Source organism: Suncus etruscus, chromosome 17, assembly GCF_024139225.1.
Source record: "Suncus etruscus isolate mSunEtr1 chromosome 17, mSunEtr1.pri.cur, whole genome shotgun sequence".
NCBI lineage: Eukaryota > Metazoa > Chordata > Mammalia > Eulipotyphla > Soricidae > Suncus > Suncus etruscus.
In genome coordinates, this window is record NC_064864.1 from 33045253 (window position 1) to 33063033 (window position 17781).

The following is a 17781-nucleotide window of genomic DNA, read 5'->3' on the forward strand; positions in this document are numbered from 1 at the left end:
GCTCAGGGGTTACTCCTGGCTATGCACTCAGAAGTCACTCCTGGCTTGGGGGACCATATGGGATGCCGGGGGATCGAACCGCGGTCCTTCCAAGGCTAGCGCAGGTAAGGCAGGCACCTTACCTCCAGCGCCACCGCCCGGCCCCCACATGCTAATCTTATGTGAAGAACAAATATCTAGTGCCAGGGAAAGTTTTGTAAAGATGACATGATTGAGTTATATGGAAGGAGAGAGGAGAGAGCATCTGCTTCTTTTTCCTTTTCAACACTAGATAAGTTGTATGCCTTATGAAAAAGCAGCAGAATGACATCTGCATGTTTGAGGATTTGAATTCATAGGGGAATATGTAGATTCTATTATCTTTTTGAAAAAAATTCTTTACTTACAACAAATTCTTTCAATGACTACTTGACTTGCTCATGGTCCCTTGGGATTGTCATTAGGAGTGCTCCTGTTCAATTCCTCCCTTCCTAGTTTACTTGGTGACCCCTGGAACCCAAACCCAGTATGGGTATGGTGTCTGTAAATCTAGAAAGAATTTTTATAACTCTTATACCTGTAAAACTATCCATATATCTAGGTATATGACAAAGGGCTATTTATCACTAGAGACCCTATAACCTCTGACAGAAATGGGCCATAATTTTTCTTAATAGACTGCATACATGGTTAGTCATGTAGCTTGGAGCTTCTCATTTCATCTTTTCTGGGTTTATTAATTTCCCACTATTGAGGTTCAGGATTTTCAACCATGGGTGGTTCTATCACCATTCTCATGAATATAAGGAAGTTTGACAAGACCCTTCAATTTCTCGGAAGACAGGGAGAAAAGGGTCTGGAACCACTCACCTTGCCCATCTCTTAGGATGATCTCACCCTGACCTGTGATCCATCGATAGCAAGGAAACTCAATGTAATCCCCATAAGGCGTCTTCAGTGTAATGTACTTAAGGTACCAGTCATCATGAAGCCAGTACCTGCGCTTTTCGATCTTGATCAGCTGTATGGTACCCAGCTCTTCATCTACTGTCACATCATAAGAATCAACCTGTGAAAGTGAAAAGCAAAAGTAGACCAAATAAGACAAATATCTCTTGGGCTATTTTATCATCTCTTAGTTTATTTAGTCATGACATCTGTGGAATGTTTGCCCTCAACAAATCTGGGCAATGCCTTGGGTGACAGTGATGCAAAAATCTTGCTCTGAGAAGATAGAAGTATAGTGAAGGATAGAGTTGCAGGAAGAGGGATATGTTGCTGTCCACATGTGGTTTGGGCTGGACAAGTGGGGACCCAGAAGTTCCCCTATAATATTATAGGTATAGATCCTATTTGGCTGTCCTCCACTCATACTAAAGCAAGGAGCATGGGGGCTGGTTATTATTCCATACCTGGCCAAGACAAAATGGATCTCACAATAAGGGCAACCCTTCTAAAAAAGCTTTATTCTCCACTGACATAAATATATACAACACCTTTGGCAGGCGAGAATTCTACCACTGAACCACCAATGCCCAATACAACACCTTTGCAAGAGGAGGAGTTATGGCTTGTATCATGGATAAAGGCAGTGAGGCTCAATGCATCCCTTAGTAATAATTTGGCATAATGGGATTCCAATCCAGATTTTCCCTTCACAATCGATTTATCTGTCCCTCCATGGAGCAAGTAGTCAAGTGAAAAAGGGAGGCTTAGTTGCAAATAAAATCATAGGTTTAAATTTTCCTGGAGCAGTTGCAGATCACTAAACCATAACTCAAAAACTCACTATGACCATGGTACAGAGGTGGCATGTAAGAGTGACCTTGCTGCTAGAAGGTGCTACCTCAGGCTATGTGCAGCACTGCCCCTACAGCCCAGAGACCCAGCTGTTCAGTACCTGGTATAGTTGGCTAGGCTCCTGACTTCAGGAGATGGGCAGGCACAGAAACAATACAGGACAGCCCATGAGCAATTTGTGTGTCTTAGCTCTCCAGCACAGATGAGAAGGAAGAGTTCATACTTGAGTTTCAGTCATAGAATGAACACCACCTTTCACCAGTGCACTTTTACCCACCACCAATGTCTCTGGTTCTTCTCCTATAAGCCCCCACCCCCAAGTCTAAGTGCACACACAAATATTTGTGGAAAGCTTTTTACCATGATTTGTGTGTGCACTTAGAGTCGAGAAAGGTCCACTATGACAATGATAGTTAAAACTTATTACTCTGGAAAATAACTGGGTGCTGAGAGGGGTTAAAGTGACATGCATAGTACCTTTTAATTGATAGTGCAAACCACTTTGTCAAAATGGGGAAAAAGCAAGAGAAAGTGAGAGAGAAGTAAAATGTCTGCCCTAAAGACAGACTTGGGGGTGGGGGCTTCATCACTATTGTCTCTGAATATCATTATTGTACTGCCTTTTATTTTTCTTTTTTTTTTTTTTTTTTTTTTTTTTTTTTTTTTTTTAAACACCGTGATTACAAACATGATTATAGTTGTATGATTACAGTCATGTAAAGAGCACCCCCCCTTCACCGGTGTAACATTCCCACCACCAATTTCCCAGATCTCCCTCCTCCCCAACCCCCTACACCTGTACTCGAGACAGGCTTTCTACTTCCCACATTCATTCACATTTTATGATAGTTTTCAGTGTAGTCATCTCTGCAACTGCACTCATCACTCTATGTGATGAGCTGCATGTCCTGAGCTGCACCTACCAGCCCTCATCTCTCTTGTCTCTGAGATATTGTTAAAAATGTCCTTCATTTTTCTTAAAGCCCATAGATGAGTGAAACCATTCTGCGTCTTTCTCTCTCCCTCTGACTTACTTCACTCAGCATAATAGATTCCATGTACATCCATGTATTGGAAAATTTCATGACTTCATCTCTCCTGATGGCTGCATAGTATTCCATTGTGTATATGTACCACAGTTTCTTCAGCCACTCATCTGTTGAAGGGCATCTTGGTTGTTTCCAGAGTCTGGCTATTGTAAATAGCGCTGCAATGAATATAGGAGTAAGGAAGGGTTTTTTGTATTGTATTTTTGTGTTTCTTGGGTATATTCCTAGGAGTGGTATAGCTGGATCGTATGGAAGCTCAATTTCCAGTTTGTGAAGGAATCTCCATATCGCTTTCCATAAAGGTTGTACTAGACGGCATTCCCACCAGCAGTGAAAAAGAGTTCCTTTCTCTCCACATCCCCGCCAGCACTGCTTGTTTTCCTTTCTTGTGATGTGTGCCAATCTCAGTGGCGTGAGGTGGTACCTCATAGTAGTTTTGATTTGCATCTCCCTGACGATTAGTGATGTTGAACATCTTTTCATGTGCCTTTTGGCCATTTGCCTTTCTTCTTTTTCAAAGTGTCTGTTCATTTCTTCTCCCCATTTTTTGATGGGGTTAGTTGTTTTTTTCTTGTATAGTTCTGTCAGTACCTTGTAAATTTTGGATATTAGCCCTTTATCTGATGTGTATTGGGTGAATAATTTCTCCCACTCAGTGGGTGGCCTTTGTATTCTGGGCGCTATTTCCTTTGAGATGCAGAAGCTTTTCAGCTTAATATAGTCCCATCTGTTTATCTCTGCTTCCACTTGCTTGGAAAGTGCTGTCTCCTCCTTAAAGATGCCTTTAGTCTCAATGTCCTGGAGTGTTTCACCTACATGTTGTTCTATATACCTTATAGTTTCAGTTCTGATATCAAGGTCTTTAATCCATTTGGATTTTACCTTTGTATATGGTGTTAGCTGGGGGTCTGAGTTCGCTTTTTTGCAAGTGGTTAACCAGTTGTGCCAACACCACTTGTTGAATAGGCTTTCCCTGCTCCATTTAGGATTTTTTGCTCCTTTATCAAAAACAAGGTGGTTATATGTCTGAGGAACCTTCTCTGAGTACTCAAGCCTATTCCACTGATCTGAGGGTCTGTTTTTATTCCAATACCATGCTGTTTTTATAACTGTTGCTTTGTAATACAACTTAAAATTGGGGAAAGTAATGCCTCCCATATTCCTTTTCCCAAGGAGTGCTTTAGCTATTCGAGGTTGTTTGTTGTTCCAGATGAATTTCAGAAGTATTTGATCCACTTCTTTGAAAAATGTCATGGGTATCTTTAGAGGAATCGCGTTAAATCTGTACAATGCTTTTGGAAGTATTGCCATTTTAATGATGTTGATCCTGCCAATCCATGAGCATGGTATGTGTTTCCATTTCCGCGTGTCCTCTCTTATTTCTTGGAGCAGTGTTTTGTAGTTTTCTTTGTATAGATCCTTCACATCTTTAGTCAGGTTGACTCCAAGATATTTGAGTTTGTGTGGAACTAATGTGAATGGGATTGTTCTCTTAATGTCCATTTCTTCCCTATCATTATTCGTGTATAAAAAGGCCATTGATTTTTGTGTGTTAATTTTGTATCCTGCCACTTTGCTATACAAATCTATTATTTCTAGAAGCTTTTTGGTAGAGTCTTTAGGGTTTTCTAAGTAGAGTATCATGTCATCTGCAAACAGTGAGAGCTTGACTTCTTCCTTTCCTATCTGAATTCCCTTGATATCTTTTTCTTGCCTAATCGCTATAGCAAGTACTTCCAGTGCTATGTTGAATAGGAGTGGTGAGAGAGGACAGCCTTGTCTTGTACCAGAATTTAGAGGAAAGGATTTTAGTTTTTCTCCATTGAGGATAATATTTGCCACTGGCTTCTGGTAGATGGCTTTGACTATATTGAGAAAGGTTCCTTTTATTCCTATCTTGCTGAGAGTTTTAATCAAGAATGGGTGTTGAACCTTATCAAATGCTTTTTCTGCATCTATTGATATGACCATGTGATTTTTATTTTTGTTGTTGTTTATGTTGTGTATTATATTAATAGATTTACGGATGTTAAACCATCCTTGCATTCCTGGGATGAAACCTACTTGATCAAAGTGAATGATCTTCTTGGTGAGGCACTGGATCCTGTTCGCCAGGATTTTGTTGAGGATCTTTGCATCTGTGTTCATCAGGGATATTGGTCTGTAATTTTCTTTTTTGGCAGCATCTCTATCAGGTTTTGGTATTAAGGTGATGTTGGCTTCATAAAAGCTATTTGGAAGTATTCCTGTTTTTTCGATTTCATAAAAGAGCCTGGCCAGAATTGGTAGTAGTTCCTCTTGAAAGGTTTGAAAGAATTCATTCGTGAATCCATCAGGGCCTGGGCTTTTGTTTTTGGGTAAATTTTTGATTACAGTTTTAATTTCCTCAATAGTGATGGGGGTGTTTAGATATGCTACCTCTTCTTTATTCAACCGTGGAAGGTTATATGAGTTCAGAAATTTATCCATTTCTTCCAGGTTCTCATATTTAGTGGCATAGAGTTTCTCAAAGTATTCTCTGAATACCCTTTGAATCTCTGCAGTATCTGTAGTGATCTCCCCCTTCTCATTTCTAATACGCGTTATCAAGTTTCTCTCTTTCTTTTGCTTTGTGAGTTTTGCCAATGGTCTATCAATCTTGTTTATTTTTTCAAAGAACCAACTTCTGCTTTCGTTGATCTTTCGGATTGTTTTTTGGGTTTCCACTTCGTTGATTTCTGCTCTCAGCTTTGTTATTTCCTTCTGTCTCCCTATTTTTGGGTCCTTTTGTTGAGCACTTTCTAGTTCTATTAGCTGTGTCATTAAGCTACTCAGGTAAGCTCCTTCTTCCTTCCTGATGTGTGCTTGCAAAGCTATAAATTTTCCTCTCAGTACTGCTTTTGCTGTGTCCCATAAGTTCTGATAGTTTGTGTCTTTATTGTCATTTGTTTCCAGGAACCTTTTGATTTCCTCCTTGATTTCATCTCGGACCCACTGGTTATTGAGTATGAGGCTGTTTAACTTCCAGGTGTTAAATTTTTTCTTCTGTGTCCCTTTGCAGTTCACATCTAACTTCAGAGCCTTGTGGTCAGCAAAGGCAGCCTGCAAAATGTCTATCTTTTTTATTTTATGGAGGTATGTTTTATGTGCCAGCACATGATCTATCCTGGAGAATGATCCATGTACATTGGAAAAGAATGTGTATCCAGGTTTCTGAGGATAGAGTGCCCTATATATATCTACTAGGCCTCTTTCATCCATTTCTTTTTGCAGGTCTAGTATATTTTTGTTGGGTTTCCATTTGGTTGACCTATCAAGTGTTGACAAGCCTGTGTTGAGGTCTCCCACAATTATTGTGTTATTATTGATATCCTTCTTCAGATTTGTCAACAATTGTATTAAATACTTTGCTGGACCCTCATTCGGTGCGTATATGTTTAGGAGAGTGATTTCTTCTTGCTGTACAAATCCCTTGATTAGTACATAATATCCATCTTTGTCCCTTACAATTTTTCTGAGTATAAAGTTTGTGTCATCTGATATTAGTATGGCCACCCCCGCTTTTTTAAGGGTGTTGTTTGCTTGAATGATTTTCCTCCAGCCTTTGATTTTGAGTCTATGTTTATTCTGACTATTCAGGTGTGTTTCTTGTAGACAGCAGAAGGTTGGCTTCAGTTTTTTGATCCATTTCGCCACTCTGTGCCTCTTAACTGGTGCATTTAGTCCATTGACATTGAGAGAAATAATTGTCATGGGATTTATTGCCATCTTTGTGTAGAAGTTTGGTGTGTTTTTTGTTCTGTCTTGTTTTTAGAGTAGATCTTTCAGTTTTTCTTTTAAGGCTGGTTTTGAGTCTGCAAAGATTTTGAGCTGTTGTTTATCTGTGAAGCCGTGTATACATCCGTCAAACCTGAAACTTAGTTTTGCTGGGTGCAATATTCTTGGCGAAGCATTTATTTCATTGAGTTTTGCCACTACGTCCCACCACTGCCTTCTGGCCTTGAGTGTTTCTGGTGACAGGTCTGCTGTAAATTTCAAGGATGCTCCGTGGAATGTAATTTCCCTTTTCGATCTTGCTGCTTGCAGTATTCTATCTCTATCGGTGGGTTTCATCATGGTGACTAGGATGTGTCTTGGGGTGTTTCTACTGGGGTCTTTTTTAGCTGGTACTCTTCGGGCATGCAGGATTTGGTCACATGTTTTCTTTAGCTCTGGTAGTTTCTCTGTGATGATGTTCTTAACCATTGATTCTTCCTGAAGATTTTCTTCTTGGGTCTCTGGAACTCCAATGATTCTGAAGTTGTTTCTGTTGAGCTTATCAAAGACTTCTATTTTCATCTTCTCATATTCTTTGAGTAAATTTTCCATTGTCTGATCATTTGATTTGAGGTTTTTTTCTAATCTCTTCTGCTGTGTAAAGTTGTTATGCATCTCATCTTCTAAAGCACTAATTCTATCCTCAGCTGCTGTTAACCTGTTGGAAAACTCATCCATTATGTTCTTCAATTCGTCTATTGAGTTTTTCAGACCTGTTATCTGATCTGATATTTCAGTTTGGAGTTTTCTGATTTCTGTCTTCATATTCTCTTGATTTTTATTAGTGCTCTGATTTATACTTTCTTTGATATCTGATAGCAACCTCCATATTTCGTCTCTAAACTCCATTTCTGAAAGACTGCTTAGGTAGTTGGTCGTTGTTGGGTCATCAGAGTTTCCATCTTCATTCTCTATGGTTGAAGTTGGTCTGCGTAGTCTCCCCATTGTCTCGCTTACGCTGTGGGTTTTTCTACGTGTTGTGGTGGTACTCATTGGCGAGGTGGAGTGCGCGGCCGCGAAGCGCAGCGGAGCGGCCGCGCTCCGGCCCCCAAACACTCACCTCAGCCGAGGCAAGCCGTCAGGGGATGCCTGGGGAGGCCCCCAAGTGTCTGCCAAGCAAAGAAACCAGCACAATCCACAACTCCAACAGAAAACTCACAGCCCCAGCGAGACACGCCTTGAAGAGATTAATGCTGAATCAGGTCAAAGTTCCCAGGTTGATGCAGGCTGGGGGAGGTCCCAAAATGTCTGCCGGGCCTAGGGGTCCAGCAGTCAGCCTGATCTGCAACTCCGGCCCCCAAACACTCACCTCAGCCGAGGCAAGCCGTCAGGGGATGCCTGGGGAGGCCCCCAAGTGTCTGCCAAGCAAAGAAACCAGCACAATCCACAACTCCAACAGAAAACTCACAGCCCCAGCGAGACACGCCTTGAAGAGATTAATGCTGAATCAGGTCAAAGTTCCCAGGTTGATGCAGGCTGGGGGAGGTCCCAAAATGTCTGCCGGGCCTAGGGGTCCAGCAGTCAGCCTGATCTGCAACTCCGGCCCCCAAACACTCACCTCAGCCGAGGCAAGCCGTCAGGGGATGCCTGGGGAGGCCCCCAAGTGTCTGCCAAGCAAAGAAACCAGCACAATCCACAACTCCAACAGAAAACTCACAGCCCCAGCGAGACACGCCTTGAAGAGATTAATGCTGAATCAGGTCAAAGTTCCCAGGTTGATGCAGGCTGGGGGAGGTCCCAAAATGTCTGCCGGGCCTAGGGGTCCAGCAGTCAGCCTGATCTGCAACTCCGGCCCCCAAACACTCACCTCAGCCGAGGCAAGCCGTCAGGGGATGCCTGGGGAGGCCCCCAAGTGTCTGCCAAGCAAAGAAACCAGCACAATCCACAACTCCAACAGAAAACTCACAGCCCCAGCGAGACACGCCTTGAAGAGATTAATGCTGAATCAGGTCAAAGTTCCCAGGTTGATGCAGGCTGGGGGAGGTCCCAAAATGTCTGCCGGGCCTAGGGGTCCAGCAGTCAGCCTGATCTGCAACTCCGGCCCCCAAACACTCACCTCAGCCGAGGCAAGCCGTCAGGGGATGCCTGGGGAGGCCCCCAAGTGTCTGCCAAGCAAAGAAACCAGCACAATCCACAACTCCAACAGAAAACTCACAGCCCCAGCGAGACACGCCTTGAAGAGATTAATGCTGAATCAGGTCAAAGTTCCCAGGTTGATGCAGGCTGGGGGAGGTCCCAAAATGTCTGCCGGGCCTAGGGGTCCAGCAGTCAGCCTGATCTGCAACTCCGGCCCCCAAACACTCACCTCAGCCGAGGCAAGCCGTCAGGGGATGCCTGGGGAGGCCCCCAAGTGTCTGCCAAGCAAAGAAACCAGCACAATCCACAACTCCAACAGAAAACTCACAGCCCCAGCGAGACACGCCTCAGCCGAGGCAAGCCGTCAGGGGATGCCTGGGGAGGCCCCCAAGTGTCTGCCAAGCAAAGAAACCAGCACAATCCACAACTCCAACAGAAAACTCACAGCCCCAGCGAGACACGCCTCAGCCGAGGCAAGCCGTCAGGGGATGCCTGGGGAGGCCCCCAAGTGTCTGCCAAGCAAAGAAACCAGCACAATCCACAACTCCAACAGAAAACTCACAGCCCCAGCGAGACACGCCTTGAAGAGATTAATGCTGAATCAGGTCAAAGTTCCCAGGTTGATGCAGGCTGGGGGAGGTCCCAAAATGTCTGCCGGGCCTAGGGGTCCAGCAGTCAGCCTGATCTGCAACTCCGGCCCCCAAACACTCACCTCAGCCGAGGCAAGCCGTCAGGGGATGCCTGGGGAGGCCCCCAAGTGTCTGCCAAGCAAAGAAACCAGCACAATCCACAACTCCAACAGAAAACTCACAGCCCCAGCGAGACACGCCTCAGCCGAGGCAAGCCGTCAGGGGATGCCTGGGGAGGCCCCCAAGTGTCTGCCAAGCAAAGAAACCAGCACAATCCACAACTCCAACAGAAAACTCACAGCCCCAGCGAGACACGCCTCAGCCGAGGCAAGCCGTCAGGGGATGCCTGGGGAGGCCCCCAAGTGTCTGCCAAGCAAAGAAACCAGCACAATCCACAACTCCAACAGAAAACTCACAGCCCCAGCGAGACACGCCTCAGCCGAGGCAAGCCGTCAGGGGATGCCTGGGGAGGCCCCCAAGTGTCTGCCAAGCAAAGAAACCAGCACAATCCACAACTCCAACAGAAAACTCACAGCCCCAGCGAGACACGCCTCAGCCGAGGCAAGCCGTCAGGGGATGCCTGGGGAGGCCCCCAAGTGTCTGCCAAGCAAAGAAACCAGCACAATCCACAACTCCAACAGAAAACTCACAGCCCCAGCGAGACACGCCTCAGCCGAGGCAAGCCGTCAGGGGATGCCTGGGGAGGCCCCCAAGTGTCTGCCAAGCAAAGAAACCAGCACAATCCACAACTCCAACAGAAAACTCACAGCCCCAGCGAGACACGCCTCAGCCGAGGCAAGCCGTCAGGGGATGCCTGGGGAGGCCCCCAAGTGTCTGCCAAGCAAAGAAACCAGCACAATCCACAACTCCAACAGAAAACTCACAGCCCCAGCGAGACACGCCTCAGCCGAGCCTTTTATTTTTCTTATATCCCATTAATGAGTGAAATTATTTTCTGTATATCCTTCTCCCTTTGACTAATTTTACTGACCATAATAATCTCATGCCCATCCAATTATAAGCAGATTTCATGACTTCATTTTTCTAATGGCTGAGTAGTATTCCATTGTGTAGATAGATGTACCACAGTTTTTTTTAGCCACTTATCTGTTTTATTTGGGGGGATTCAGGGGAGTAAAGGAAGGTCAGCAGAACTTAGAGTTCTTTGTGATAGTGAAATAAATGAAGGGCAAGGATGTTCATTTTATCCATAACTCCAAGGACAAGTTTCTATTTCAGTCTGTTTCCCCTAAAGTTGTCAGAAGAACTCTATAAAAAGAACAGGAAGTTGGATATATCTTCAGCAAAACTTTTAGCTTTAAGCACAGCTTGAAGCTTGCATAAGTGGTTGTTTCTATGATCAGAAAGCAGAACTTTCCCTCTCTGCTTTGTGGTTTTGGAAGGAGGTTTATATGGTCAGATGACATATATAAGCCCATATAGACATACAAATATACCCTAACTACCAGAATGCTCTGTCTGGGCAAAAGAATCCAGAGAGTTTTCCAAGAAAGCAGAGCAGAATTTATAGATAAACCCACAAGTAGTGGTTGTTCATGCCAAGAGCTCTCTGTACTGCAGGTACTCAGTCCTGTGGAAGAAAAAAATAGATTCCAGATGCAGAATTGGCAGGAGGGTTCCAGTGAGAGATTGGCATGACCTAAAGAGCTGGAATGTAGGAGAGAAAGGAAGAAAAAAGCCTTTTATTCAGCAGCCCTTTAATAGGATGGAGAAGATAGATCCTTGAGCTAAATTATCAGTGTCCAGGGCAGGAAGAGACTGTTGGAATAAGGGGTCCAATGTCCACTTGGAGAACAGAATAACCCAGAAATAAATATATCCAAAACATAATATCCAAAAAATATCCAAAACATAGTTATAGACCGTGTTCCACCTTCTCTGGGAATGTTCAAAGATTTCAGATTTCTCTTAATGTCAAAGAATTCCACCGAAGTTCAGGGAAATGCCAGAGGAACCTGGTGTCAGGGCAGTAGAGTCAACCAGAGAGGACCCTGAACTCACATTCTAGGGCAAAAGTGAGAACTACAGATCTAGTCAGATTATTACACATCCTGAAACCATCTATGAAGAGGAGACATTGCTTATCTTATAGGATTATTATGAAATCTAAATGGCATGCCTTTGAGGCATGAACCTTTCTTCAAAGATTCTGACTCCAAGACTCTGTCCACCAGAGCCACCTGGTCAATCGTTTGCCTCCTGGGTTTGGGAAGAGAAATAGGGCAGTAGACTCTAAATTGTTTGAGCTTTGCTATGCACCAGCATGGGCTATCCCACAGTGATCTATCTCTGATTACACAGGCCAAACTGAGTAGCCATAAATAGAACTGGGAGAAAGATATGGAGCTTATGAGTGAAAAATTGATTTAAACCTGTTTACTCAAATTATGGAGATTTCTGGGATGGTGAAGTTGGTGCCATAAACTGCCAGAACTATGGAAGTTATTTCAATACTGGTTGAGCCACAGGAAGTCAGCCAGCATGTGGTGAGCTGTGCCAGTGGCAGCTGTACCAGGGGAAGTGGCTTGCCTGTGGATCTGAGGAGCTAAGAGAAAGAATGTGTGTGTGTGTGTGTGTGTGTGTGTGAATGTGTGTGGTCGCAGAAAGTCTATGCTTTGGTCTTATGCATAGTCTCCTTGGCTAAAGCTCAATTATTATAAAAGTGACAGGTGCCCAGAGTATCTAAGCTGGAAAGTCTCAGGGAAAGAAGGAATTTGGTATCTTGCATAAAAGGGGAAGGAGGACACTCTAAGGAAGCTTTTGTGGGAGTAGGATATTCCTAGAGGGAAAGTGAAGTGACATTTTACCTTATGTTATAGTATAGTCCAATCACTGACGAATGAAGCTGTTCCTTTCCCCATGCCTCTCTTACAAATGTTTGGTGGAAGACCTGGGGCTCACTTTTGATGAAATTCATGACTGATAGCATCTGATGGTGTGTTTTCCAAGGGAAACAGGGTAGCTTTGCTGCTATAAGAAATGCATCTAGTACTTGGTTTTACCCAATTCAAGAGATCTTAAAGATAAATTTGATTACTGTGGTTTTGGAATCCAGAGACTACCAGAGAATCATGGAATATAGAGAAAGATATCTGCAGGAAGTTTTCAAATTCACAGATGCCAAATGGAAAAGCTATATCTTAGTAAGGCACATAATGCTACAAGGTAAGACAACTGTGAAAGAATATGAAAAAGCTTCCTTCAAATGTAGGTATTTGTTTTGTTTTAACTTCTGGGGGCACACCCAGCAGTGCTTAGGGTTTACTCCTAACTCTGAGTTCAGAAATCACTTCTGGCAGGCTTGAGGCACCATATGGGATGCTCAGGATCGAACCCAGGTCAGTTGTGTGCAAGGCAAATGCCCTACCTGCTGTGTTATTGCTCCTGCCCCAAAATGTAGGTATTTAAAACTGTTCTTGGTGTTGATAAATTTCAAATAAGGTAAGTTGGAAGAAAAGAACAGTGACAGCATGGTTTGTTAGGTATGGGGCTCTGGTAGTATGAACTTGGAGTTCTGGGGAGATACTCATGGCCAGTAAAACATACAATTCACCATTTCATTTCACAGAAGGGCCAGTCTGCTAATTACACTCTTTGCTCAAAACTACTGGGTCTTTGGGTTTAAGGCTTTTGAGTTATTTAGGAAGAGAGAGTTTTTACATATTTATTTAAAGAAGTTTCACTGCTGTTTCCCCAGCTTCCTGACATTTCTGGGACAGAAAGACAGCTCTGTATGCAAAAAGAGAGGATAGTCATGATGTGGTCCAGCTAGGGCTGGAGGGTGAAAGTGAGGAATGCAGGTAGTGGGAGGGGAGAAAAGGTGACTGAAGTAGAGAGAGAAGAGAGCAAGGAAAGAACTGGGACAGCTATAGGAAGAAAAGGGGAAGTATTTAGGGATATTGAAGGAGCCAAGATAGGTAGAGAAAAGAAAAAATGGGAACACTGAGCAATTTTAGGAAAAGGGGAGTAGAAGAAGAAAGAACTCAGGGAAAGAAATGCAATAAAGACTAGATGAAAGAATGTGAGTGAAAATATGAATTCCTATTACTGGTATATCAGGAGCATTCTAGAAAAGATCTTTCAGAAGTGAATTATAATTAAGATATGCCTAGAAGTATATATTTGTTTATTTATACTAGTATTTATTTATACTAAATATATTTAAGAACAATATATCAAGCACCACTCTATTGTATTTAGCTTTCCTAAAAGCAGTCATGAAAAGAAAATGGGTCCAATAAGATTTCTCATGAAATTTCAGATGAGTTAAAATCATCTTATCCAACTGAAATTACCTTAAATTGAGAGTTAAGAAACACAAATCAATTTGTTAAATTTAACTAGATCTAGGCTAGGTTTTGGTCCATTCTGGTTTTTCCCAGATAATAGTGGAAAACCAATCAAGGTCTGTTGATTTATAGGACAATCTCTTACCCACAAAGGACTGTGTTTCAACCATACCCCAAATTACTATGCAGAACTCTGGGGAGACTAAGGTTTTTTTCAACTCTGCTTATTGAGGAAAACCCCAAAAAGTCTCACCCATTATTTGATTAAACATTATTTTATTAAAGGGTAAGATTAAACATTATTTGATTAAAGGGTAAGAGCTCCTATTCTAACAATACCTTGAAATGGGAAAGAGTTTAGCTGCTAGAAATCATCTCTTGTTTTTAACCACAGTTGTGACACTGTCCCAAGTGAAATGAGATAAACTTTTCTTCTCATAAAATATTTCTCTCAGGTTGTTTTTACCTTAAGAGAAAATTGGCTGGAGAATGAGGAAGTGGCTCTTGACTGTAGCAAGACTAAGAGTAGTGACTTTGCATCAACAGGAACTTTCTCAAAAGCTGATTTCTTTTAGATGACTGAGAGTCCTTTTTGAGAGCCAGCATGCTCCTCCAATCCAATGTAAATATGGCATGCAAAATTCTACTGAAATTTGCTTCCAGAAGTCTTTCTGTGGTATTTATGTGTAATAATAATTACAATGTTATTTGAATGAGGTCACAGGGCAGGGAAGACAGGACAGAGGGTGGGAAATAAAGAGTAGAACTCTGCTTTTAGCTTTCTCCTAGTGATCCATTATAATCACACCATCATGGTGCCTGAGGGGTGAGGATAAGCCTCACTTGGATGGGTAGTGGGTGAAGAGCTCATCTGGGATGTCACATAATTTCCAGAAGTATATGGTTTGTAGGGGAGAAAAAGCCTATTGCTGCTCCCGCTTATAAAGTGGAAGTGGTTTGCATCTTATCTTCCCCTCAAGGTAAGGGAATCCACAAAAGAATGAAAATAAATATTATTCAGAGGTGGTGTCATTACCCAGATTGACTCATTATTCCTGCTGCACTCCCCCACCCCAATTTTCTGATGAAGAGACCAAACAATAGAAGTTTGTTCTTAGGAGGAATTCAAGACTATTTAGTACATTAAACTTGTAGATTCCAGACAGGCTTAGAGCAAGATTCTGAGACTCTTGGGTAGGAATAAAGCTCTCTATAAGATTGAGCTCTGGAAAGAATGGACCATTATTTCCTTCTACATACTATAGTTCTGGAACACATTACATAAATTTTATTTAAGAGGCATTCTACTGAGGCATACAAAATTAACATTTTTTGTCAGTCATCTATGTACAATTTCTTTTTTTCAAGCTAATAGTCAGGTAATTGAAGACAGGTTTAAGAAGTTTAAACTCACTTCCTCAAAGATGGTATATAATGTCAAATAAGTATATTAAAATGTTCTGAATCACTATCATCATTAAAATATAAATTAAAGCAGATGAAAGATAAAATACCATCTTACACCAGTGATATTAGCATACATCACAAAAAATAACACCAGCCAGTGTTGAAAGGAATGTGAAGAAATAGAAGCCATCATCCACTGCTTTGTCAACTGGTTTAGTTTCTTTAGAAAATAAGAATTGTGGGGCCCAGAGAGATAGCACAGCGGTGTTTGCCTTGCAAGCAGCCGATCCAGGATCAAAGGTGGTTGGTTTGAATCCCGGTGTCCCATATGGTCCCTCGTGCCTGCCAGGAGTATTTCTGAGCAGACAGCCAGGAGTAACCCCTGAGCACCACCGGGTGTGGCCCAAAAACCAAAAAAAAAAAAAAAAAAGGAAATAAGAATTATAGGACCAGGACGATAGCACAATGGACAGGGCATTTGCTTTGTACACCACTAAACTGAGTATGAGCCCCAGCATCCCACATGGTCCCCCAACCATCCCAGGAGTAATTTCTGAGTGTAAAGCCAAGAGTAACCCCTGAGCACTGTCAACTGTGGTTCAAAACAAAATAAAACAAAAACAAACAACAATAATAAACAAAACACAAAACTAAGAATTGAGTTCCCATATGACCCAGCAATTTCACTTCTTGGCATCCACCCTAGGTCCCAAAAAAGTCTATTCTGAAAGGACATTTGCAATCCTACCATACACAGTAGCATAAATCTGGAAACAAAACAGGTGTTCAGAAATAGCTAAGTGGATATAGAATTTGTGGTATATATACACAATGAAATAGTACTTAGGTACAAGATAAGATGAAATCACACATTTTGCAGATATGCTGATGGATGTGAAGCACATCATGCTGAATGAAGTTAGTCAGAAGGAGGACAGATACAGAATGATGTTTCTCATTTCTGAGATATAAAACAACACACTAAAGGACTAGACAATGACTAAAGGTAACAGAACATGAGAACTCTTCTACAGCTTGCCATAGCAGGGAAGATGGGAAGGTGAATGGGGGATTCGGAATGATAATGGAGGAAGGAAGTGTTCACTGTGCAGAAGAGTGTGGTGTTGGAATGTTGCATGCATGACACCTCATTATTGTAAAATATGTTACCTCAAATAAAATTAAAAATAAAAGAAATGGTGTTTTTCTGCTAATGGCAGAAGGGCACAGGTAGTAGTTTCTAGGCACCAGCAGTCTGTCCAGACATTACAATTGTTGCTCCCTGAGCACTTGTATGTTCACCATTGTGCTGGGCACATCACTAAATGCTATATGAGGTGAGAATTGAGCCTTGTCATGCCCATGGAGCAAGTCCTGAGAAGACTGGAATTCATGAACTGGCCATTATCAAGAAAGTCTTCTAGTTTTCTGTGCACAACCTCACACCACAAACCAACAGTGCAGTAAACATCAGCTTGCTCTTGTTTCTGAACATCCATAGTTCCAGCCTCTACAGGGAGTGAGGAAGACTTCCTCCTCTTTCTACTGAGGAACACACTAAGGTGAAAGTTGTTCTTTGGAATATGCTGTGTTAGTGCCAGCAATGCCCTTCAGGTTTGCAACAGTCTTTTGGGTTCTCTGATTCTTTCCCACTAAATTACTAGAGCAACCTAGCCTGAGAATGAGCTGTCAATGTGAAGACCTTTTTAGTCCCACTCTATATCATTCTGGCCTGGACTCATCCAGGGCTCTGGGACCAAACTCTTCTGTTTTATCTTTCGGGAAACTGAGGCACAGCATGAAGACAGAGGGAGTTAGTGATCTAGCCCACATGAAACTCCTCTGCACCCTTGCCCCAACTTTTACTTCGTCTCAGAGCTTGCAGCTGCTCTAAGGTACCATCTGTGCAGGGCAGTGATCTATAGGCTCCAGTGAGTAGAACCCATACCCGCCTAGACCCATGGGGAAAAAAAATCTTATGAAGTCAGGTGCAAATATAGCTGTCCACAGCACCTGGCCAGTTAAGGAACCTCTCCGGTTCCTATCTGTGGAATGGAAAGCAAACCCTGCAAATGAGGACTTGCTCCGAGAAGGAAAAGCCTGTGTCATGCACAGGGCAAGCTGGACTGTCCCCAACCATAAGAGGGGATTAAGAGGACACAATCCCGCTCGGATCCCTAATGTCCCAGTGCCCCAGCCCATCGCAGCCAGCAAGCCTCACCGCTCCACGCTCGAAATCATTGTAGAAGGGCTTGTCCAGCAGGTGCTTCTCGCTGCAGCCTAAGGAGCCCACGAGGCTAAGGTAGATGTAGTCGTCGGTTCCTGCGAACCACTGGCTGCCAGTGGCCACGGTGACAGTGTAGGAGGGCATGGTGTTGGAGGCTTTGCCACTGGTGCTGGAAGCCTCTCTCAGCGTGCCTGGCAAAACTCCCTTTTCTTTGGCAGACACAGGAACTGCAGCTTCCTCCCAGCTGGCTCAGTCCTGTCCCGCCCCCGCCCCGCCTCTCCTCACAGAGTTCTTAATCTTCACCCCTCCCGCAGGATAGGGGTCACTCTCTCCTGCACCCAACTTTGACCTCACAGGTTTGTTTGTTTTTTTTTTTTTTTTTTTTTTCAAATGAGGGATAGCCTCAGAGCTGCCAGCCTCTCCACCCACTCATTCAGCAACTCTGCCTTCTTAGTTTCTACTTTCCTGCCAAGTCTCTTGGTGCCAGCCTCTGTCTGATAAGGCCCTGG

The 17781-nt window shown here is 43.1% G+C and overlaps 1 protein-coding gene across 3 annotated transcripts in view; it reads right to left on the reverse strand.

The window, feature by feature from the left end:
- Positions 1–17416, reverse strand: part of ALOX5 (arachidonate 5-lipoxygenase) — a 58038-nt gene extending 40622 nt beyond the window's left edge. For all 3 annotated transcript variants that reach the window (XM_049790672.1, XM_049790673.1, XM_049790671.1), the window contains exons 1-2: positions 17267–17416; positions 850–1048 (exon numbers count right to left, since the gene is read on the reverse strand). In XM_049790672.1, the coding sequence (XP_049646629.1) occupies positions 850–1048; positions 17267–17416 (349 nt within the window). The remainder of the gene's footprint in view (positions 1–849; positions 1049–17266) is intronic.
- Positions 17417–17781: the final 365 nt, after the last annotated feature.